Source organism: Medicago sativa, chromosome 6, assembly GCF_051527215.1.
Source record: "Medicago sativa cultivar Bolivia chromosome 6, Bolivia_mono, whole genome shotgun sequence".
NCBI classification, from domain to species: domain Eukaryota; kingdom Viridiplantae; phylum Streptophyta; class Magnoliopsida; order Fabales; family Fabaceae; genus Medicago; species Medicago sativa.
Window position 1 is genome coordinate 22,020,051 of NC_140754.1, and position 25,355 is coordinate 22,045,405.

General features: G+C 31.5%; 2 protein-coding genes and 2 long non-coding RNA genes across 4 annotated transcripts; all 4 read left to right on the forward strand.

Moving 5' to 3' along the window:
• The first annotated feature begins 16,258 nt into the window (after nt 1-16,258).
• LOC146913712 (uncharacterized) lies at nt 16,259-18,691 on the forward strand. Its single transcript, XM_085720970.1, has 4 exons — nt 16,259-16,273; nt 17,741-17,869; nt 17,964-18,034; nt 18,517-18,691. The coding sequence occupies exons 1-4, from the start codon at nt 16,259-16,261 to the stop codon at nt 18,689-18,691; spliced, it is 390 nt and encodes a 129-aa protein (XP_085577096.1).
• A 72-nt stretch (nt 18,692-18,763) lies between these two features.
• On the forward strand, nt 18,764-20,286 carry LOC146913713 (uncharacterized). Its single transcript, XR_015016422.1, has 4 exons — nt 18,764-18,897; nt 18,984-19,070; nt 19,246-19,341; nt 20,119-20,286. It is a non-coding gene; the product is annotated as an uncharacterized LOC146913713 (long non-coding RNA).
• A 154-nt stretch (nt 20,287-20,440) lies between these two features.
• Nucleotides 20,441-21,996, forward strand: LOC146913714 (uncharacterized). The gene is made up of 2 exons (XR_015016423.1): nt 20,441-21,548; nt 21,676-21,996. It is a non-coding gene; the product is annotated as an uncharacterized LOC146913714 (long non-coding RNA).
• Nucleotides 21,997-23,551: 1,555 nt separating this feature from the next.
• Nucleotides 23,552-24,793, forward strand: LOC146913715 (F-box/kelch-repeat protein At3g23880-like). The gene has a single exon (XM_085720971.1). It carries the CDS (start codon nt 23,552-23,554, stop codon nt 24,791-24,793), a length of 1,242 nt encoding a protein of 413 aa, XP_085577097.1.
• The last annotated feature ends 562 nt before the right edge of the window (nt 24,794-25,355 follow it).

The window sequence follows — 25,355 nt, forward strand, 5'->3', positions numbered from 1 at the left end:
ACAATTTTTTTTATGATTTCATTCATGTGATTTTGTTGCCATAAATGAAGAAATATGAGAGATGAATAATATTCGGTAGTTAATGGACCTAAAATGATAATTTTTCGCACTTGATGATGAGATTGTCTATCAAGTGTGATTAGGATCTCACTTTACGTAAAAAATTTGTTGTTGAAGAATATAAATGAGACGACTTGTATACTTAATACCTTAAAATTTTGGGTGAAGATGTGATGTTCAATTTTTTTTTCTTCTTCTTTTTTGTGTATTTGCATTTAGTCCAATGCAATAATCCCATAAGCCTCTTCATGACATAATAGGAAAAACTGTACGAGGTAAAAATAATATATTAATCTAAAGGAAAGGACAAATCACATGAAGATGGGTGTTGAATAAGGGAGAGATGTTGAAGAGGATGCTGGACATGGGTAAGTTGAACAAGTGATGAATTACCACGTGAAACATTTGTTGTGTTCAAGATAATTCAAAGATTACTTGTTATTGTTGGGTTATGAGGGGAGTCTAAACGATTTTTTACGTTAGATTAAGAGCAATTATACAACTGAGTTGAACACCACAATTTAATACAAAATTTTAAGATATTAGGTTTATGAGTTTTTTTTACTTATATATTGCTCAACACTTGTTTTTCCATCTAATGTGAGAATTAACCCACCTCACTCTTTCAAAAACAATCTTCACCTCAAGTTTGAGTCATCAATTCATTATGCTCTTCCTCAAATGGATGCTTTTTCATGCACTTGCATTATCATTGATACCCACCACATCAATGAGACACACTCTCCTACCATCATTGTCAGGAAGATTTTCAACAGACGGAGACGATCAAACTCTTCGTCAAACCATCAACTCTAATACCATTGTTGGGTCATGAGAGAAGCTCGGACGATCATCCATCTTGAATCAAGAGCAACCATATAAGTTAGTTGAACATATCTAAAGCCAAAACTTTAAGACATTAAATTTTGTGAATCCTCTTACCTATATATAACTACACACTCATTTTTTCATTCAACGCAAGACTTAACTCACCTCACATCTACTAAAAAAACAACTACAAATGCAAAGCCAACTTCTACAACTTATTTCGAAGCTCATGAGGAGGTTAGGAAAAAAAAATCCAAATTTTAAGATGTCTAAAGGTTGTGATCCAATGAGGTTTGAGGTGCGCATGATTTTCAATTCAAAAGTACTTATTAGAGAAGCAATTAAAGTCTACGCTATGGAGAATAAAAAAAAAACCTTCGTTCCAAAAAGAACGAAAACATGATAATGGTTGTGAGGTGTATGGATCCAAGAGGTTGATAGTAGTGTGTACTTTTGAGGAGTTATGTTGAGGAATTGAAAATATCAAACCCAAATAGTACGAATATTATCTATTGTTACGTGGCTTATATTGGTCTTGTATATTTTTTTGGTTACAATATTGGTCTTGTATTTGAGATAATATATTTGTAAGGGTTTATTTGCTTATATTATACATGCATTGCTTTAATTGGATTTGGATGCTTATTTCTTGAAAAAGAGCATGATGATTAGTTAATGGTAACAATAAGTAAAGATGACAATAATAAGATGATTGCCATTGCATATGCACTAGTAGAGGCAAAAAATAGAGTTGTGTCGGTGCTTTATGGCGCAAGTAAGCAATGTGTAATACACCATCCGATCACTAATATAAACAAAAATTTACATTCTGCATTCATTCAATTAATGATGTATATTATAGACAACATACGTCATTTAATGAATGAATTTAAAATATTAACTTTTACTTATATTAGTGACCGGAAGGTGTATATGTAAAGATATTGATTGCACCATACGTAACAATACGTGGCACTTCTAATTTCAATGAGGCGTAAATAAGTTAGATAGGAATAATTGTCATCGTAGTAAATTGGGATTGTTTTACTATATCTTGTTAATGGAGTTTTTGATGCTTCGAGTTAGGGTTGAAAAGGAGTTGAATTTGTTTCAGATTGATTTGATTCAATAATAATTTATTTAATTTGGAACTCGATTTGAGTTTAAGAATCTTTTTTTACCTCGGCTTGACTTAATTTTAGTTTGCGTACAACTTGATTTGACTTGTTAATTCAAAGAACATAATTAAAAGTCAATTTTTTTTTTTAGATATTTGACAACATCAACAACAATCAAGCGATTTCCACTAAGTATTGTCGGGTACATCAATCAAACGACGCCATAATGTTCTATCATATATAGGCATGACAACAAAACCCGTGCCCATGGGTACCCGCCCAAACCAACCCTGATTTGACGGATTTTCCCCGATTTGACTGGGTTTGGGTATGGGTTTGGGTTTTCCCCGATTTTAAAATACGGGTATAGGACGGGTAACGGAGATATATGTACCCACCCCGAACCCATATCCAAACCCTATCCGAATGTAGAAAGGTCATTGTTTTGTTTTTGTTGAGGGAGTTGATAATGATATGTCATGTTATTTGGTTTGATAATTCTCATGATATAAGAACTTTCATTGATAGTTAAAGGAGCAACTAAATTATTCGGTAAGGAAATGTTAAAATGAGTGCAAATTGTTGGATAATGCATCACAACATTACCATTGAAGCTTAAAAAAACTCTTTTTTTTTTATTAAAAAAAATTGATTCAGTGCGGGGACGGGGCGGGAATACACAAACCCATTGGGGACGAGGATGTGATTCAATTTCTCATCTTCATTAGGTATGAGTAAGGTAACGGGTAAGTACATAGGAGTAGGGGATGGGGATGGGGAAGACGTAACCCATCCCCACCCCGCCCATTGTCATGCCTAATCATATATCATATCTTCATCCAACTCATCATTCTCTTGATCTTTTTTAATAGTTTCTCTTATATATTTTTCTTGGTCTTTCTTCATGCTCTAGTGATATGACTACACTCCTTATGATCTTTGCTTATTATTACAAAATCTACATGTTTTCTCATTACATGCTTGAAAAACCAGAGAATAGATTCTCTCCATTGAAATTCTTTCAATTTTTCTTAATCGTCCGATGTCAATCATTAAACATAATAGAGAAAAAAAAAGATAAAATTATAGAGAAAAAGAAATATCAGATTTGATGGTTGAAACAATTGAGAAAATTTTTAATCGAGAGAATCCATTCCCTTGAAAATCACTTATCTAGCTATTTTTTTATCAAATAGTTTAGCAACTAATTCACATAGAACTCAAAATTCCAGTGAGATTTATGTAAATAGTATTTTAGTAGCTACCAAGTGAGTTTTATGGGACACCTAGATTTGTTTTAATGAGTACCAAATCGTTTTTTCTATTACTAGTGAAATTGATTGAGAAGTGTGAACCCATGAGATTTGGTTTATTGAAACATGGAAAGTGATTGATGATAGGTATAGTGCATATCCATTATGACTATGAGTCGGCAGTAACATTCCCACCATCCTGTATTTGCATCATGGATCGATGGATGCATTCCATAACTTCTCAATCAACTTGTATACGTGGCAGTGATCAATTATGCCTTGAGAAAAGTATTCCCAATTAAACTTTTTAGCATGGAGTTAAATACCCTTAAAAAAACATGGTGCTAAATTAATTAAATAGGCTTAATTGCGCAAGGGCGTTTATCTTTTGACCCCAAATATCTCTAAGTTGCTATAGATACACGTTTGATTGTTATTTATTGGATGTACATTAAAAAAAAAAAGTATATTCGGTAGATAACTACCGAATATTATTTAGAGGGCCTTAGATATATTAAGGGCGTAAAGAGAAACATTCATTTTATAATAGTGCAATTTTAGGCTTCAAATTTAAAATGTGCGTTAATTAAAAAAAAAATCACACAACAACGCATGCCAAATAATACATCCTCCGGTCACTGTTATGTGGTCTATAATAAAGACCATATACATCATTAATTGAATGAATCAAAAAAGTTATTTTTTGCTTATAATAATGATCGGAGGGTGTATTTTTTAAAAATTTACAATACATGTCAAAGAAAAAACAAAAAACCGGTTATTTATTTCCACCTTTAGCAACATCTAATTTAACCTTTCTCTTATTTTGTTTTTTAAAAAGCTAAGAAAATATATTAAACAAACAAAATATGTGCCTCTAGCACAAGGCGTACCAAAGAAACAAAGAGTCGATGCATGTTACAACACAAAACTACAGCAAGTGCAGCAACATAAAAAAACTTAAGAAACTGCCTTTAAACACATCAAATGATTCAACCTCTAAATAAAGTAATCAAAATCAAACATAACATAACACACTTTTAATCACCAACACGAAAGGCTCTTGACCTTTTTCATTTACTTTTGCCGTTTTACTATTTACTTTTGTGTGATAAAATAAGGGATTTAATGTGTAATTAAATCTTAATTTTATTATAATTATTTTTTGACGAGAAATCTTAATTTTATTATATTTGCCATAGTTTTAGTATTTGTCATAAAATTCTTACACTTTCTTTTAATCTATTTTCAGCATGTTTTTCAATCATTTTATCAGACATTTGAGTCATAAATAGAGGAATTTTAAAGAAGTTGTTCATGGTTGAGGGGGCATTTTATGATGTTTACAATCAAGTGGTGTAATTTCATTTTTTTCCCTAAATAAAACAATTTCATCGATATTTTGAGTCTTTTATTGATAAATCGTATAACAAGACACCTCATGAAATTTTTGGAAGACATGAAATGAAGATTACCAAGGTTCAAGAAAACTTTGAAGACATTAAAAGATTCTGTCCGAAGTCCAAAGAACAAGTTGGAGGAAGAAAACCCTTGAAGAATAAAGAAAGAATAGGAAAAATCCACACCTAAGGTTGAACCCATGCTCCTTGTACATGCCTCAGGCGCATGAGACAAAGAGCATTTTCTATATGTCATCTGTTATGCGCCTCGAGCATGCCCTCACGAGTGACACACATGCTGTTATGTGAAAATACAACTTCTTGCATTAATCCAGTAAAGAAGTAGAGGGGACTCGAAGAATCCTAATCACTGCTAATAATATGAAACAATCCTTTTTAATTTCTGCAATAAATTCAAACACTTTGCGCAATCAAATCAAACTTGAAAAATCCCCCAAATTTACTGCTTTTAAATATGTTTAGCTATTTGCCTTGATAAAACGACAATCCCGGTGGAGATGATTTCACTTACTACTTTATTGCTTGGAAATAGTTTGGTGCACTTGAAGTAGCAATAAATGTTGCAAGAAAGGGAGGGGGGTGTTTTGAATTGAGACCCTTTTTAAATTTAATCATGAAACAATTATATGGTGTATGTTTAATTTATAATTGTTTGGAGATTTATATTATCTTTTTGATTTAAATAACTTGAACAGGAACCAGAGCACTATGGATTAATTTAATTAATTAAGGACCAGATTATTCTGGAGAGTGATTAACTTAAATAGCAAGATAATATCAAAGATTAAGGTGGACCAGAGCACTCTGGATTAATATAGTGCAAAATAAATGACAAGATAAGGGAAGAGAAAATAACACAGGAGAGTTATTCTGGTTCACCAAATCTGGCTACTTCCAGTCCCCCACCCTTCGTGTGAGATTGTCCGCTATAGTATTCTGCTAACGGAAACTTCTGACTGGCACTATAAATTCTTGATCACACCAGATCAGTCCGTTACACCCTGTAATATGAACCTCATCAGACTTCTAAACTTCTTTCTCAAACTATTATGACAAATAGACTTGAGAATTTACAACACACTGTATGATAAAGATTTTGTGGATCACTTTATTCTCAACACTTTGTTAATATTATGATTACAAAACAAACTCAATATGATTATGATCCAAGATATAATGAGAGAGTAGGAGCTTGTTTGTTTTTGTGAAGAACTTTGTAAGTGAATAATATTTGCACTTGATAGATGATTGCTTTGTATTGTAAGTTATTGGTTTGATACTTCAAAGCTTTCCTCTATTTATAGAAGCTTGGAAACTTGTTGCCCACTAAAGAAAACAACTACCCTTGCTTTAATTTGAATGATGGTTTGCGCTCCAAAACCTGGCTTGAAGGAAAGCATGAGATTTTGCACTACAAGATTGATCTTGAGAAATTTCCAACAACTGTTGAAAAGAAGCACATGCATATTTTTCCTTTTGAGTGTTTGCATGATACAGCTCATGAGAGATATCTATGATGATGTCATGCCATGACATCATGCTTATGTCACTTTAGATACTTTAAGATATGAATGTTAACCGGTGCCCCGGGGCACTGGTTAAGGAAACTAAAAAGGAAAGTTTTAAAGTGAAAATAACATTTTTTATGCTTTTAAGGAGTTAACGACACACGTTTTAATGCAATATTTACTACATTTGATTCCTAAACCAACATTTCCCTTTTTAATGGGTCAAAACCTTTTAAAGGCCCATTTATATGTCCAAATTAATTCCTAGTTTTTCCTGAAATTAGTGAGACAACATTTATTTCTTGATCTTCATAATTTATTGACTTTGATCAAAAAGTCTCAACTTGTCCTTTTGTGTGAATGGTCATGGACTTGCTTATGGTACAAGATTGATCTTTAGAACTTTCTTAATGAAACATTTCTCATAAAAATCATTAGTAAATAATAAGATGATTTATTTTAAAGATGTCTGTAATCCTTAAAACATTTAAGAGAGATTTTGCTTCAACATTCTTCCCCCTTTTGAGGATGACAAACATTTAAAATTTTTGCTTTTGATTTTTATGAAAATAATTTTCTTGATGATTTGCTCCCCCTCAATTAAAGCGTACAAGATTTTTGAGTTTTTATAAGGCAATAATTTTATCAAGAGCAATGCTATATCTCTAGAAAAATAACATCAAGAATTCTTCAAGAATAAAGAATAGCCAATCACAATGCACTATTTGCCACAATTCAAGGAGGTGTGGCTGAAAAATAGGAAGTGGACAAATAAATCATCCAATTAAAATTTGCCAACTATTTTTTGAAAAATTCTTGAAGGGCATTTTCCTTTTATCAATACTCCCCCTCAATCACAACATTCAATATTTTTAATGAAAGTGATTGAGAATATTTTTATGAATCACAAAGTCAAAATCATTAATTTTTGAACACGATTCATGAATAAAAATAATATACTACTACTAGTATGGATACCCGTGCCAAGCACGGGCTAGAAGTCAACCATACTTAAGTGAAAAAATGTTGTATGTATCAAGTGTAAGTTACATTTCAACATTGAATAAAAGAGTGGAGGTTGGACAACATATAAGTTGGAAGACTCATATATTTAATACCTTAAATATTCGGTGAAAATGTAATATCATTTTCACTTGGATGATTGCTCCAGCTTCAATGGATGGATCCACACCACCGTGAGTTCCGCCATAAATTCCAACGGTCGTAACAAAACTCAGTTCGACTTTGTAGCAGAAGCGCGAGTGAGAGAGTTGTTATTGTGTCAAATGTGAGTAAAAGTTCAACATTGAATTCACGAGTAGATATTGAGCAACATAATATATCTATTGTCTTAAGATTTAGGGTGAAGATGTGGTGTCAATATCACTTGTGTGGTTTCTTTTAGTCTAAAGTGATGATTAAACTAAATGTATGATCCCCGGTAGTAAGAAAATTATGAACTATTTTTTTTTTTTTTTTAAGTTTTTAGATGTCATGTATTTCTTTCAAATAATTCTTAATTCATTCTTTCAAACATTAATTTTAAATGAAACATGAATTAAATTTGTATGAATAAAAGCTCTCGCCAATTTGAGATTTTGAATGAGTCGCTTATACACATTACTCATTAATCTTTTAATAATAACACTTAATAAGAATGTAATTTCTTCAACAAATGAGTTCCACAAATAACTATATTGTTATATTCCAACAACACTTATTTATTTTAAAATAATTTATTTAATTAGATCTGTATAAAAGTGAAGAGAGTCGTTTCATAAACATTATTCTCTGTTAGGCCCACCACTGTTTATTATGGTGTTAACCCTATGGCTTTAAAGGTAAAGGGGTCCTAGTAATCTTAAGTTAAGTCGGGAGGTTAGTAAAGTTTGACCATTAACTGTTCCACCTAGAATCAAACTCATGTTCTCCATAATAATTCGTCGTTGATGGAGCTAATTAACCACATGAACAAAATTTCTTGTTTTATTTATTTAATTTTTTAATTTAACATCGTGGTGATTTTGTTTGAATCTACAACAATTACTAATCAACATTTATTTATCCTCTGAAAAAATTAATATTTATTTTTCAATATTGGTATTAGCATTTTCTTTCTATTTTCATAAACTCCTAAAACATACAACACTCATGACATTCATATTTAAAAATGGTTTCCATTTTTTTTTGGAGAGAATATCCTTTCCATTTATATAAATTAGAGCAATTAGAAAAATATACTCATGAGATATTTTGTGTTTTTTCTCTCAAATTAGAGCAATTAGAAAAATATACTCATGAGATATTTTGTATTTTTTCTCTCAAGTACTCCAGCGGTTAAATTCACACAATGAGGGGTATAAGTTTGAACATTGACACATGCATATCAATATGAATGGAGCTTCCAACCAAGTTGCAATTATAGGATTGTAAAATTTATTTGAGCATTAATATGAATTATGAAACTATAATTATTTGAAATATTTTTACTAAAAAAGCATTGATTGTAATGTGATTGAACTCAAGTGGTTAGTGAGTTCCAAATTAATCAGGAAACCCGAGTTTGATTTTTCAGTAGAACAATCTTTCGATCAAACTCTGGAATACCTTTACAGCAAAAATATTTTTTTTTCACAAAGAAAAAAATTCCTATTTTGAGAGGTAAAAAATTAATTACTTCACAAATGTTTATAATTTAAATTTAATTTCAATTGAATACCGGTATTAATCATATTTATGTGGTTAAAGGTCACTGCATGAAATATATTAACAATATAAATATAAATATAAATTCCATATTAATAAAAAATGGGAATACTTTTAATTTCAAAGTAACTTTTTAAAAATTAGCAACAAATTTGCTTAATTTTTTTTTTGTAGCAATTCTCATGGTCCAAGACAAAAAATTGTAAATTATAATTAGTGATGATGGTGCTATGAATAAGAAACTTCTATAATAAGCTGAAATTTTTTAATGTATATAGTATAATATTTAAGGCTTTAGTAAAAAAATTAAGACATTTTTTTACAAAAGTTTAATGCATTGTTGTATACTTAGAAATATTTTATCACAAATTAATTTTAGCATATGTGGTCATATCAATGAACAAAGTTCATTTGATTAAATGTCATAATATTTTCGAATGAAATTCAAGATGATAAAAACAACAATTGGGACAAAGACTATCACTGTAATGAATAGAAAAGACCATGTGGGCTCTTTTTTTGGATTCGATTTATGTTCCTAATTTTTTATCGGGTTAGATTTACGTCCCCTACTTTTTTTTTCTCCATAAATTTTATTTTTATCTTAAAAAAACTTGTTAGTGTAGATCCTTAAAATGTCAATTATTTTTTATTTTTAATTTGCAAAATGTCTTTTTTTTTAGGGAATTAGCAAAATGTCTTGAATACTATTTAAAATGAAAGACATAAGATTTTATTGATTATCATAGTTTAAAAGTTATATATTTAATTAAGAAAAAAGATATACTATAAAACAAATGCTTTTTTAATGTTAAATGTTAGTAATTAGTTGTTACATTTTTTTCCCGAAACAAAATTAATTGTTTTCTTCTTCATCCAATTTTGTACCAAAAACCTATAACATCATGGAAAAACACATTCAAACCAAATCAATAAATACATTGAATTAGACAATTGATATAACATTAAATTCTTGCATGGTTTTGCATCTTTTGTAGAAAAATAAAAGAAAAAAAATGTCATGTCAACATGCTATGTTATGGTTGAAAGTTGAGTGGAAAAACATACATTTTGTTAAATCTATTTGGTCAAAAATTAAGACAAAGGGTGGATGAATTCATTTATTTGTTGAGAAATCAAACAATCATAATAATTTGATGGTTGTCATTGAAACATGTTTTTTTTTGAGGGGGCAAAGTGCCATTGAAAGATATTAATAAGAAATCAAAAATTCATTTAGTTTTACAACTTTGCACTTATAAATAAGGTAGTTAATAATAATATTAATGCAGTTTTAAAGCATATGTGATTATTAATTTTAATAATAGAATGAATGATGGATACAAAAATATTACGTTGAATAAAACATAATATTTTTTCACTTAAAAAACATAATAATTTAATAATCTTTAATTAGGATATTAATTTTAAAAATAGTATAAACTCATTTAAATATTTAATTAGGATGAAGGAAATAAAATATAAGTGATTGTATGGTTTACTATTTTTTTGAAAATGCACTTAAAATTTTAGGGTAGCACATTGCTCCCTTTTAGTTAAAGAAAAAGGAACTTTTTGACTCAAAAAACAAAAATCAAAGGTGCCATAAAATCGGTTTTCTATTATGTATTTCTTATCTTTTTCACTCCAAAGTTATCGATTCAATCAATTTTTTGAAAATATGATGCATTTCTTCTTGTCTATTGACTGGTTTCCATCTCAAGCATAAAGTCGCAAAAAAAAATTCAAAAACCAAAATAACATATAAAAGAGCAAGATATTAAAAGTAAAATAATAACATAAGAAACATAAGAAAAATTAAACAAAAAAGAATAGATAGATAGAAAAAGTTTTGAGTATTGAGGGATTAAAATAAAACAAAAGGGGGATGAAAGTGATTATATTTGAACGTGGTAATAGAAATCCTTCATATATATTCTAATTTATATGTGATGCATTTCTTCTTTTCTCTTGATTGGCTTCCGTGTCCAAAATAAAAATCCGAACAAAAACAAAGAACATATAAACACCAAAAGAAAATTGAAAAGAGAATATGAATAAGAAACATCAACCTAAGAAATCACATAAAAAGGAACATAACAATAAGAAATGTTAAATAAACAATAAAACAATAAAAAAAATAAAACAAAAAGATAATGAGGTTGAAAGTTGTGATTTTTTATGGGAGGAAGAGGTAGATGAAAATAATAAAAAATCAAATTGTCTATATATAGGAAAAAAAATCATATCATGATCAATTTTGATTGGTTGGTGAAAAATAAGTGAGTCATGATTCAATTTTGATTGGCTAATAGAAAATGAATGAGTCAAGATCCATTTTGATTGGTTGATGGAAAAACATTAAATGAAATGGGGAGTATGAAGATGCCACATGTACTTTTGCTCAAAGATGTAAGCTTTTGTATTATATAAAGATAAAGATTTAGATATATGTTTCATCACACTGCATGATTCAGATTGAAGAATACGAAACATGAAACATAATAGTTCGTAAGCTCAGCAGCAAAACATACACAAGATTTGCACTTAGACAATTTTGCAAAAGGTGTGCATTTAGTAGTAGTAAAGCGCATATATCAGCAAAACAAAACATAAAACACCAGAAGTAGCATAATATTACCGAATATCATAAGCATAAGCAATAGTGACGCACATAAGTAGCTTAAAAAAAGTTCATAACAGAAAATAACAAAGTAGCAGCAAAATAATAGCAAAATATTTTCTACTTTTCTTCTCCCCCTTTGTCATCGCAAAAAGGAAGAGTAGATAATCTGGTGGTGTGACAGATGGCGCAGTTGGGGAGGATGCATCTGAAGAGGATGAGATGTCAGAAGTATGCATAGTGAACATTGGTGGATTGAAAGGGATATCAGCTGGTATGACAAGTGATTCATGATTTGAATTTGATTTTCAAACAATTTGCGAATATCATCGCAAGTCTTGCTTGTGTTTTTCTCCATTTTCGACCTTTTTGGTGGTCTCTCATTAGTGGGAATGCTTTTAAGAGCAAATTGAAGATTGTTTGACACAAAAGACTTGAAAGCAGCTTGATTATAAAATTTGCTTACATCATATAGTTTAAACAGAGTAGACAAATCAGTTTTAGGTGGAGAAATAAAGAGATGTGAGATTTTTGTCACCCTGGTTGTTTTGACCGATTTTGATGCATAGAAGAAGCCCGATTCTGAAAGTTTGAAAGCAGAACCCCATGTTCTTCCAAAACTGGGGATTGATCTTGAGGATGATCTAGAGGCTTAAGTTTTGGAAAAGCTTAGAGTTCACAGTGGAAGTTTGTGTAGAGAGAAAGATAAACTACAACTTCGAAATTAAAAAATAAAAAACACAAAAAACAACGAATTAAGGAAAACTAACTAATGCAAAAGCTTCATGACACTTCCAGAAGTATGAATATACCAAGACTCACGTTGTTTGAGCCCCAAATTGGTATTACTAATTCCACCTTCTTCTTTGCAATTTTGAGGTTTGGAATACACGATTCTATGTGGTTTTTCTTGAGTTTTTGAGTGTTTGTGGTCTTTTGGGAGTGTTTAGAAGCTTTTGATTGAAAAATGATGAAGATTTATGGTGATCTGAAGATTTTGGATTTTTTTTTTGAAGAAAATGGTATTTTTCTCTCTCACAAATTCGGCCACCATCAATCACTGAGCTTATTGGTTATTTATAGAGGGTGAAACTTGGTCATCTAATGTGAAAAATTAGGTTAAGTGTGGTTGAGAAAGGGCAAATTGGAATTTTTGCAAAAATGAGTTTATTTTTTGAAACTTTTTTGTTGATTTTTGGTCATGAGTGATAATTAATGTGTATGAAAATGATGAGCCGTAGTGTGTGAGGATGGTTCTAGATGCTCAAATTGTGGTGAAAGAATCAAATGAGAGTGAAATGTGCATTTTGGATGAATTAGTCATAGTTAGTTTATTTTTTCTTTCTATTTTTAGATTTATTTTGATTTTTGTACTATTGAAAATATAATTGGTGCAAAGTTATGATTTTTGTGATTGGGAATGATATAGAAATGAAATGAATCAAAGTTGGAGTTTTGGGTTTGATGGAATTGAGTTTTCTTAAGAACGAAGTAACAAAATAAAATGTGAAAAAAATAAAAAATAAAAATATTCTTAAAAATGAAAAATTTGAAGTCAACTTGTAAAACAAGTAACTATATGGAAAAATACTCATGGAGTCGTAAAATATGCATAAATTTGAAGTTAGGTCCATGGTATTTATATCCACGTTTTATGTTCTTGAAATTGCAATCACAAGTTTGAAGTCGTGATTTTTGTATTTATTTGTTGATTGATTTTGAAATCCATGTTGCAGGCACATGAGAAGTTTATGTCATTGAGAAAAAACACCAAGGTTGATGATGCCACTGCCACATAACACATTAGCTCATCTTTGGCACATTATTGACTCTATGTTTATGTTATTAAAGGAAGTTTGTTTCAATCTGGTAATATTAGTAGACTATATCATTGTATCAATTAGATTGAATGAATAAGTCTCGAATTTGTATGAATAAATTCTATATAATTTCAATTTTTTTTATAATAATGCATTTGTTGCATAAAAAAACTCATTTTACATGTTGATAAACATCCAAGAAGAACAAATGAGAGAACCATTGATAAATTTAGCGTTTTCTATTGTTGCTTGACAAATGAAAATATTCTTATATGCCACAAAGCATAGTACATAAAAGCAAAATATTTAGACGATAGAATCAAAGTAGATATGAGTTATTTGTTGAGATGTTTATGTTTATGTTAGAAAGGAAAATGAATTTTGTAAAAATAAAACATAAATGTTCATATGGGAGTGAACATGCGCATAAAATTTGTTATAATTCTTCATTGGATTACCTAACAAATAAAAACTCATAAGAAGGTAGTTCTATTGCATCAAATAGATCCAGCGAAAAAAATAGTTCAATCTTTTGAAAATTATTTTATTTCTCCTCTACATAGAATTTATTTTTTGTTACAAAAGAGACAAAAAGGTAAAAAATATGATTATGTATCAAATGATTAGATGAGACAAAATCGAAAAAACTTTCATAAATAGAGATTAAAAGATAGACTATTGATTGATACTATTTTTTTTTGAAGGAATATTGATTGATACTATTGATGATTATAAAATATTAAAATATAATGAATAGTTTATTGAGATATTTACATAAGTATTGAAAATAAATTAAAAACTTAAATAAAATATTAAGTTGATAAGATCAAAGTAATATATGAAGTTTGTTGAGATATTTAAGCCAAATAAAATATTAGTTTTAAAAAATAAAAAATAAATAAAAATATTAAGAATAAACGTGGAAACAACATATATCATAATAAACTTTATATATATATATATATATATATATATATATATATATATATATATATATATATATATATGGGGACTGTTAACTTGCACCCACCTAAAAACATTAAGGTGCAAGTTAACAAGTTACACCCACTTGTATTTTACTAAAACACCATTTAGTCTCTATTCATATTTATTTTAAATAAAAGGACAGTTTGGTAATTTACAAAAAAAGGAACATGGAAAAAACAAAACAAGTGGGGTTTTTGGTAACTTACAAAAAAAGGAACATGGAAAAAGAAACATGGAACAAAAAAGAAACATGGAACAAAACAAGTAACTTATCAAATTACCCTTCTATTTATAGTTGGTTTGAATAATGACAAATGATGTTTTTGGTAAATAACTAGTATGTGTAGCTTGTTAACTTGCACCTTAATGTTTTTAGGTGGGTGCAAGTTAACAACCCCATATATATAAGACACATTTTAGAAAGACAAGAGACCTGGACCAAGTGAAGTGTATTAAGGATGAAGAGGGTAGAGTTTTGGTGCAACAAAGAGATATTAAGGATAGATGGAAGAAGTATTTCCACAACTTATTTAATGAAGGATATGAGATCTTACCAGACTCTAACAGGCTAGACATCAGAGAGGAGGACCAGAACTATAACTATTATCGTCGGATTCAGGAGCACGAAGTGAAAGAAGCGTTGAAAAGGATGAGTAATGGCAAGGCAGTCGGGCCGAACAACATACCCATCGAAGTGTGGAAAAGTTTTGGCGATAGAGGAATTGTGTGGCTCACAAAACTTTTCAACGAGATTATGAGGACGAAGAAAATGCCAGACGAGTGGAGAAGAAGCACCTTAATTCCAATCTATAAGAACAAGGGGGATATACAACAGTGCGCGAATTATAGGGGAATTAAGCTAATGAGTCATACCATGAAGTTATGGGAGAGGGTAATTGAGCGAAGACTAAGAAAAGAGACTCACGTTACGGATATCCAATTTGGTTTTATGCCTGGGAGGTCGACTATGGAAGCGATCTACTTACTTCGAAGCGTGATGGAGCGATATCAGACGGATAAAAAAGACTTACACTTAGTTTTCATTGATTTGGAGAAGGCGTATGATAGAGTACCTAGAGAGATTTTGTGGAAAGCCCTGGAGAAGAAAGGGGTGAGGATTGCCTATATTAGAGCTATCCAGGATATGTATGAGGGGGCTTCGACTAGTGTGAGGATGCAGGATGGGGATACCGTAGATTTTTCGATAACAATAGGACTGCACCAAGGGTCAACCCTAAGTCCTTATCTTTTTACTTTAGTTTTGGATGTACTGACGGAACACATCCAAGAGTTAGCACCGAGATGTATGCTTTTTGCAGATGATGTAGTCTTGCTTGGTGAGTCGAGGGAGGAGTTAAACGGGAAGCTAGAGACTTGGAGGCAAGCCTTAGAAGCGTATGGCTTCCGCCTGAGTAGAAGCAAGACGGAGTATATGGAATGTAACTTCAGCAAAAGGAGAAGTGGGTATACCTTGGAGGTAAAAGTTGGAGATCATATCATACCCCAAGTTACACGGTTTAGATATCTTGGGTCCATAGTACAAAATGACGGAGAAATAGAAACTGATGTACCTCATCGTATTCAAGCTGGGTGGTTGAAATGGAGAAGAGCCTCAGGTGTTTTGTGCGATAAGAAAGTACCACTTAAGCTGAAAGGAAAGTTCTATCGGACAGCAGTCAGACCGGCAATGTTGTATGGTACGGAGTGTTGGGCGGTTAAGAGCCAACACGAGAGTAAAGTAAGCGTAGCGGAGATGAGGATGTTGCGTTGGATGAGTGGTAAGACTAGACATGATAGGATTAGGAATGACACCATTAGAGAGAGAGAGAGTGGGGGTAGCACCTATAGTAGAAAAGTTGGTAGAAAATAGGCTTAGATGGTTTGGACATGTAGAGAGAAGACCCGTAGATGCAATTGTAAGAAGAGTTGATCAAATGGAGGAGAGTCAGGTTAAAAGAGGTAGAGGAAGACCTAAGAAAACCATTAAAGAAACCATTAGAAAAGATTTGGAGGTCAATGAGTTGGATCCTAATATGGTTTTTGATAGAACACTATGGCGTCATTTGATCCATGTAGCCGACGCCACTTAGTCGGATAAGACTTGGTGGTTGTTGTTGTTGTTGTCGTCTTTTAGCAAGTTATTCTATAAACATTTGTTAAAAGACACCAACTAATTTTTATGAAGGTGTCTTTTAGCAAAGTTATAACAAAAAAGTGAAAATCACACCTTGAGGTGTGGCTTGCTAAAACACACCTTCATGGGTGACTTCTAGCAAAGCCACATACACACACACACACACACACACACACACACACACACCATTGATTGATTGATTGATAAATAATATATACTTTGATGTGTGTGCCTAATTCATTTTTATTTGTTCTCGTGAGCTTAACTCAGTTGATTGAGACAATACATAATATATGCGAGGTCTGGGGTTCAAACCCCTACCACCATAAAAAAAAAATTCATTTTTATTTACCCTTGTGATCATGTAAGTGTTGCTGATAAAAACAAGCCCAAATTTAAAATAAAAAAATCGGTATCCTTGCTATAAAATTCTGATAATTGTTTAACAAACTCCTCAAATTGCTCATAATTCTTGAAAAATGTCCATCGAAGTTACAATCCGATAGAATTTTACTCATAAAATTTGTCGATTGGGTGTTACAACCTGATTGGTTAAGCAATTTAATAGGCTTATTTAGCAATCATCTAGAAGTTAAGAGGCTTATAGTTCATAGCCCACAATCTATCTATTTATAAAAGTTAACCCATAAGCTAATGTTAGCCCTAATTTTAACCTAAAACCTAAGTTGATATTTACTGTATTACCCCTAACCTAAAGCTTAATTCCAAAACAACTACAACCTATTTTTCCGACTCTATTAACCACATCACCACACTAATCTCCTGTTTTCTTGAACAACACAAATCGGCCCTATCACACATTTATTTCTCGAACCAATTCATTCATCAATAATCGTTACTCATCTCCGCATTCTATCATGGACGAAGATTTCGATATTCCTGCAGTTGATTCCATGAACGACGACTTCGACTTCGACTTCTTTATTTGAATCGGTTCTATTCTCTTCTCAACCAGATCTTCTTCTTCATCTTCTCCAAATCCATTTCCAATTCTCCCTTCACAAACCCAAACAGTCTCTCTCTCTCCTTCTCTGTCTCTACTCGCATCGCCAAAAGCTTTGAAACGGCAGCTGCGCCGGCAGCATAACGAAGCAGAACGGAAAGAGATTCGGTGATGGTTGATAACATTTCTTCAATAGTCGTTCGCATCTGTTGCAGTATCGTCAGACGATTTCCCACGTAACCGTCATCTCTTGAATCTTATTCATTGTTTCAATCGGTGTCGTAATAGTTTCAATATTAAGCTTTTGTTGGTGATTAGGTTCATCAACGTTCCGCGAAGAAGTTTCTCAATTTATGCGAAGCTAACAAAGGATTTTATGTGAAAGCTGGACAATTCAGTGCTTCGCAAAAAGTGATTCCGAGAGGGTACTCTTCAACTTTATCAGTGGTGTGATGTGGCTTCCAATGTATCTATTCAAATTCAATTTTCATATTGTTTGTTGTTTATTTATCTTTCTAATTGGAACATTTTGATGATTTAGGTGTCTCCTCTTCCTTTTGAAGTCATTGAGAAAATGTTGAAGGAAAATCTCGGACCGGATTTCTCTCAGAAGTAAGTTGCACTCACTAACCGAATTTTGAATTTATGAATCCTTTATCGTTAATTGTTTATCTTATAGGAACTTTTTTGTGTATAAGCTTTATATACAATTAGAAAAGGAATAAGAGTAAACTCTGGATATTTCTTCAAAAAAAAAGAGTAAACTCTGGATAGGCTTCATTATAGCAATAAAAATAAGCTGAAAAGAAATTATGGACATGTCATAAACTATTGTCATACGATGGTCCAAATAAACTCCTTTAAATGGCCCTAAAAAGGCTTAAGTTTTTAGTATGAAGTGCATGTATATAGTTTTAAATTTACAATGCGAGATAGTTTGAATTGGACTTGCCTTTGAGACAATTGATACACTATGGGCACCTCTTAAATCACCATGTTCACTTATTCTTTTGCCTATAAGTTAACAATTTCAAATTTTGTAGGTATTCTTTTTTACGTTACAATTCTTATTTTTGTGAATTCCATTATTTCAGTTTTTTGTCCATTGATGAACAACCTATTGGCGCTGCATCTATTGCTCAAGTTCACCATGCAGTACTAAAAAGTGGTCAAGAAGTAGCAATCAAGGTTTGTGTACATGTTTCGAGACTTTATGGAATTCCCGATGGCTGTCATTGTGAACAATACTTTTCTGAAAATGACCACTAATTTTTTGAGACCACTAATTTTTTGAAATTGAAGTTCAGTTTTTGAGACCACTAATTTTTTGAACGACGACTTCGACTTCGCTGGTCCCGGCGATAATCCAATTCTCAAGGTCGGTGAAGAAAAGGAAATCGGAAAGCAAGGTTTGAAGAAGCTTCTCAAAGAAGGTGAAGGTTGGGATACTCCTGATGTTGGTGATGAAGTTCATGGTACCTATGTTCTTTCTTCGTTGATTTAATTGAATTGAATTGAATTAAGCTTTTACTGATTTTTATTGATTTTTTTTTATGTGTAGTTCATTATACTGGAACGTTGCTTGATGGTACGAAGTTTGATTCTAGCAGAGATAGGGGAACTACTTTCAATTTCACTCTTGGACAAGGTTAGTGCATTGGAACGACGACGTTTTGATTTTTGTTATTTTAATTGGATCCGTTAATTTCTATGTTTGATTTAGGTTATGTTTGGATATGCAATTGTACTTTAGTTAAGCACTTACTGAAAAGTGCTTATCATATCATTGCTTATGAATTAGCTATTTCTATATAATGTAATAGGGAATCAACAAGCTACAAGTTTCAGAATATGACAAGGCAACCAACAAGCTACAAGTGAAGTACAGAACATACATCGTCGAGTACGACTTCGAGACTGTGAGTATACTTCCATTTTCGTTGTACTATATAGTATTTATAATGTTGTTTTTAAAATTATAAACAAATAGTTGTTGAATAGTGTTGTTTGCTAAATTTATAGTGTTGTTTGCATATTGTAAATGTTTGTTGTATTTTAGAAACTAAGCGTTTGCTATATATATTGTGTTGTTTTGTATAAATGTTGCTATATATATAGTTGCAATATATAATTTTAGAAACTAAAATTATAAATGTTTGCTATATGTATAGTGTTGTTTGCTTTATGTATAGTGTTGTTTGCTATATGTATAGTGCTGTTTATATGTGTAGTGCTGTTTGCAAACCATGGAATTGAGTCATCCTAACCTTTTAAAGTGGTTGAATAGTGTTGTTTGCTATATGTATAGTGTTGTTCTTATCACCGCTTTATGTATGCGCTTCTAGATTAAAATTTTATTTGTCCATAACTTGGTAATTTTTCAAGAGTAATTTGCTCTGTAATCTTTCAGACATGAATATTCCCTGTTATCCTCCTAAAACTGCTATTTTTTTATTCACAAACTTAAAACTACTATATAGAAAGTTGTTTTAAGCATGATTTTTGTATACTCTGCAACTTACTGTGGTTCAATAAGTGTCGGTTGTGTGGCTGTTTCTCGCTTCTGTGTGCTGTCTTTAATCTCTATACCTTTTAGTGGTGTCTTGATTTTGTGAATTTTGCTATTTTCAACGATTTAGGAGGATTTTTATGGAGAAAATCAGATTGGTACTCATTTGGGTAAGTTGTTTTTGCAGGAGATTAACTTGAATTGATTTGGGAAGGTATGGTTTGATCTCATATTTCACCATTGTTTATAGTTAAACCGTTGATTGGGTATTTGATTGTTGATTGATTAAATTGTTCTGATATAGTTTTTCACTTCTGTTTGTGTTGTTTGGTCAGCTGTTTGATCTTAAATCCTTATATAAACATTGTTGTTGTATTTTTGTTTAACTGGTAAATGTTTAGTGATCATATCTCTTTTATATATTCATATTTAACTACCATCATGCATACTTTCAAACACGATATAATTGTTTTGTTTGCATAGTTAGTTCCTTTGGATCTGCATCCTCAAAATATGTATGGTATACATATTTCTGAATTCCCTTGCCATCGATATTTTGTGATTATTCGAAAAAGTTCAAGCATCTTCACGTTTTCATCTATTGAATTCTGGCAAAATGGATCGCGAGTCATTAAGATCTGATATTACACATGCCCTTCATAGTTTGAGAGGTATATATGTTTCATCTTTTTGTTGTTTGCTTCTTTCTCTAATATATCTGTAATTTCGTACCTGTGAATATGAAAATTTCTGATTTGGACTTATGAGAACGTGAACCCAATTATCTAATGTATCGAACTTATGAGACTTAAATGAAATGATGTTAATAATGGTATAAAGCAGTTGAATTTTTTAGGCCGCTTTGTAGGAAATTCTGTTATCGTTTTATGCCATCAGTTTTTGTAAAAAAAATTCATTTTACAATGTAATATGCTAAGATGTGTCATATATTACTTTTTATAGCCTATTGTAGACTTAGGACCTATGCTAATTAAGGAAATTGGTTATGATTTATATCGGTATATAATGTTGATTGATCCTGCACTCATATAATGTTGATTGATCCTGCACTCAATCAATTTGAGGTCATGGTTCATAAGAAGAATGATAAATTATGTTTAACTCATGGCGTGAATGAACTTAACAACACTAAGCTTTTTATAGCCTATTGTAGACTTAGGACCTATGCTAATTAAGGAAATTGGTTATGATTTATATCGGTATATAATGTTGATTGATCCTGCACTCATATAATGTTGATTGATCCTGCACTCAATCAATTTGAGGTCATGGTTCATAAGAAGAATGATAAATTATGTTTAACTCATGGCGTGATGAACTTAACAACACTTAAAATTTGAAATTTGGTGCGGATTACATTGGTATGTGTTCACCGAAGAATTTTTGTGATTATTGTTAACGACCGTCGTGATGTTCGGATCAAATATCCCCTATATGTTTCTGTTTTTAACCATAAAGCGTACAATTTATGGACATGACGGTGAACCTAGATTTTTTGGTATTACTGCATCAATTGCTTACCACCATGACCCCACAAATTTTAATTATTCCGTCGTCAAATGGTTGGATTCATCTGCTGTTAGATCTTGATTTTTGGTAAGTAATGAAATTCAAGTTATAATATAATTGATTTTTTTCCTGTACAGTGTGTTTCTTATAAGTTAGTTTTAGTTTATACTTATCCATGCTATTATACCAGAACTTTTTTTTCTTTCTAAATTAGACTTTCACTTATGATGGATTAACTGTATCATCCACAACGGTTGCAAAGATTTAGATTTGATTGATGATTCGGGTCATTTTTTGAGTATGCTTTTGGAGTTTGATCCTGAGATCAAGACTACCAAATTTGCAGGATATTGGAAATGCTTATATAGTGCAAGAAAACTGTAGTGCACAAGAAAATGGTAAAGATTGGATCAATTGCGTTGGGGCTACATTGGACTTCTTTACATTACATTACTAGAGTGATTGCTTTCATAGCAATCAAATTAATATGTAGTACCATTCTTATTTTCATCAGTTTTATGCTATTTTTCTAAAATTTAGTCAACGTTGACTATGAACTATCATGCAAGCATTGCATTCTTTTTTTGTTTTTGCGTTTGACAATGTTAACTTATCTTTAAACAGATGGCTATGTCTACAATGAATATCTATTGTTAAAGTTATCATGTTTGATTATTTTTTGAGTTTATAAATGCTAATGAAAAGTATATTTTCGTTAACTTAAATCAGATTAGTTCTATTCACCAACATACACTACAACTATAATATCGATGACTATGGGCATGTTTGTTTGGGCTTTTTTTGAAAGAAAAAAAAACATTTTTTTAACTAAAAATAACTTTTTTTTTTATTTTTGTTGTGTTTGTTTCAGATTTTAAAAAAATCTATTTTGTTAAAAAAAATCATTTTTAGCCTCAAAATGAAAAGCTATTCCAAGTAGCTTTTCAAAAATCTATTTTTTTCTAAGTACAGGGAACTCAAGTGTAAGAGCTTCAAATCGTAAAAAAAAAGCTAATATGTCCAAGTAGCTTTTCAAAAATATATTTTTTTCTAAGTACAAGGGACTCAAGTTTAAGAGCTTCAAATCGTAAAAAAAATTATTTTTATGTTAGTAAACAAACATAAATAGCTTATATTGCCTCAATCCAAATTTTTTTAATATCCAATTATTTTTGTGTTTAATCTCTAAAAAAAAAATCTCTAGATTCTTAACTCAAAATCTATTTTTTTTTAAACTGAAACAAACGCACCTTATATTGCCTCAATCCGATTTTCCTATAGAAAAATCTCGATAGTAAAGAGCAATATTTCTTCGACAATGGAGTATAACCATCCAAACATAAAGTTAATTTTTAGCTCTTCTTTTTCACGCCATATTAACATATTAGCATTGTTTAGACTACATAGTGACAGCCAGACACTTAGCTTATTGTTAACTGCAAAATTAAATACAATAAGGCTAATATGAGTATTTCTGCATAGTAATTTAACAGTCACATTTATTTAAATGCGGCTAACGTTATATGTCTTGATTGTAGTATGGAGCGTGGCTAAAAAAGATTAAGTTATACTCCCTCCGTTTTAAAATGACTGTCGTTTTAGCAAAAAAAAAAATTGTTTCAAAATGAATGTCACTTTCAGTTTCCAATGCAATAATAATTTTTTCTTTTCAATTGTACCCTTCAATTAATACTATGTTACACTACTTCCAAATTATTATTTTTTCTTTAATGAAAAACAAACCAATAGTTGATTAGAAAAATTTGGTAAAATTGCTATGACATTTGACTACTTTATTACATTCCTTAATCTGTGTGCAATTGGCCAAATCGACACTCATTTTGAAACGGAGGGAGTAATATATAAAAGGTTGGCTTGATAATGTGTAACGGAGGGAGGATATTTGTTTAAACCGTAACAAATGGACCTATTCATATAAACGTGCTATATAATGTGTAACTTATTTGCGTATGTTTAAGCTGGTCGGACCCGTGCGGCGCACGGGTCGATGGTCTAGTGTATATATAAAATCTCTTCTTTATTTTGAGGTTAGGGTTAGGGTTTCAGTTCAATCGTGTCTACTGTCTACCATGAGGAAACCATCGACTCACTCCATAGCAGCATCATCATCCGCATACCGTGTCTGCCACCGTAAAAGAAAACGAAACTCGTCCTACCCCCTCGGCCTGATTGCTCTCTTATCACTGGATTTGTTGTTAGAAATCTTGTACAGGCTCACTGTGAAGTCACTATTGATACTCAAGTGTGTCTGCAAGCCCTTGAATTCCATTATTTCCGATCCTAAATTCGCCAAAGATCACCTTCGCTGGTCACAAACCCGCCATTACCACCTCGTCACATGTCCGGTACGTTGTCAATTAGACGCGGATTTCCATCTTTATGATTACCGACTTCCATCTGTTCAGGAACGGATTTCCTTCTCTATGATTACGACCTTCTACATCCTGGAGACAAAGCTCAGATTTCCTATGGACCCTTTAGAATGTGATGTTCTCATAATTAATTCTTGCAATGGCCTCATTTGTTTCAAAACGTCCTACGAGGATTCCAATAGTGATCTGGTTGTAGGTAATCCTTCTACTGGGAAATTCAAGATATTGCCACCTTTGGAAAATCTACCTTGGGGTGAATCTACAACTGGTTACAGCATCGGGTATGATGGTTTTAGTGATACTTACAAAGTAGTTGCTTTTACTTGTTATCTATTTCATAAATCTGATTTATTTTGCAAAACTCAAGTCAGGATTTTTAACCCAAATACAAATTTTTGGAAAAGGATTGCAGACTTCCCTACTAAAATCATGGGTAAACCCGACTGGTATCAGGGGAAATTTGTAAGTGGCACCTTTAATTGGGTCATACCACGAGATCAAGATAATGACTCTTCATGGGTCATTCTTTCTCTTGATTTAGGAAATGAGTCTTATGAAGAGATTTTGCTACCCAATTTTGGTTTAGATGAACCTCTAGAGGACCTCAACTTGGGGGTTTTTAACGATTGCCTATGGATCCTTGCTCAAACCAACACTTTTTTGGATATTTGGGTTATGAATGATTATGGAAATAAAGATTCTTGGAATAAATTTTTCAATGTCTCGTTTGAGGAACTTCATTGTGGTGGGTATGGTGGTGGGTTTGTCAGACTGGTTTATATTTCCGAGGAGGATGGCGAAATGTTCTTGGAAATAGATGATGGTTTATATATTTGCAATTACAAGAATCGTACTGTAGAGCTTCCCTGGTTTGACGACAGGCCTTCTTCTATGTTTTTTACCTCTAATGTCTACGCTGAGAGTCTCATATCACCATGATCTACATGCTTTGCTATGTTGGCTCTCTAAGGTTCTTCTCATGTGTTTTTGTTTATTATGTCATTTATTTTTATGTTGGTTTGTATTAGTTTTGGTGCTGACTTTCTAGTTCCATGTTAATTAATGGATCGATGTTCCTTTGAAATTTATTGATCTTTTATTAATATATCTAAACTCAATTATCCACCCTTGTACAACTATCAGACACCTAGCTTGCAGTTTCATTTGGATGTTAACGTCGAAATCGCAACACAACTAAGGCTTTTTACGTTTCTTCATTATCATAATTATTTTCATTTTACCCTAGTAGTGTGATTTTAAAGTTTTCATTTATGACTTCTTCTGGCATTACTGCAATGAAAAGAATTTTTCTTAGGGTTGGATGTACAATGCCATTTGAAGTGTTGACCTTTATCATATTTTGAACTTCATAGTTTTGCTTTATATTCGTCAACTATTTTCAAGGTCTTACCGATTCGTTCTTACTCAAAATACTGCTTTCATTTATGTATTATCAATGTAAGAATACCAACTAACAATAAAAGACAGTCATCAGTCAGTG

Excerpts from the sequence above, each read along its gene's own strand:
- LOC146913712 (XM_085720970.1), top strand. Across the intron at positions 17,870-17,963 it reads ACTCTTCAACTTTATCAGTG|GTGTCTCCTCTTCCTTTTGA; the intron begins GTGTGATGTGGC and ends TTGATGATTTAG. Across the intron at positions 18,035-18,516 it reads GGACCGGATTTCTCTCAGAA|TTTTTTGTCCATTGATGAAC; the intron begins GTAAGTTGCACT and ends CCATTATTTCAG.
- LOC146913715 (XM_085720971.1), top strand. The coding sequence starts at position 23,552 with ATGAGGAAACCATCGACTCACTCCATAGCAGCATCATCATCCGCATAC.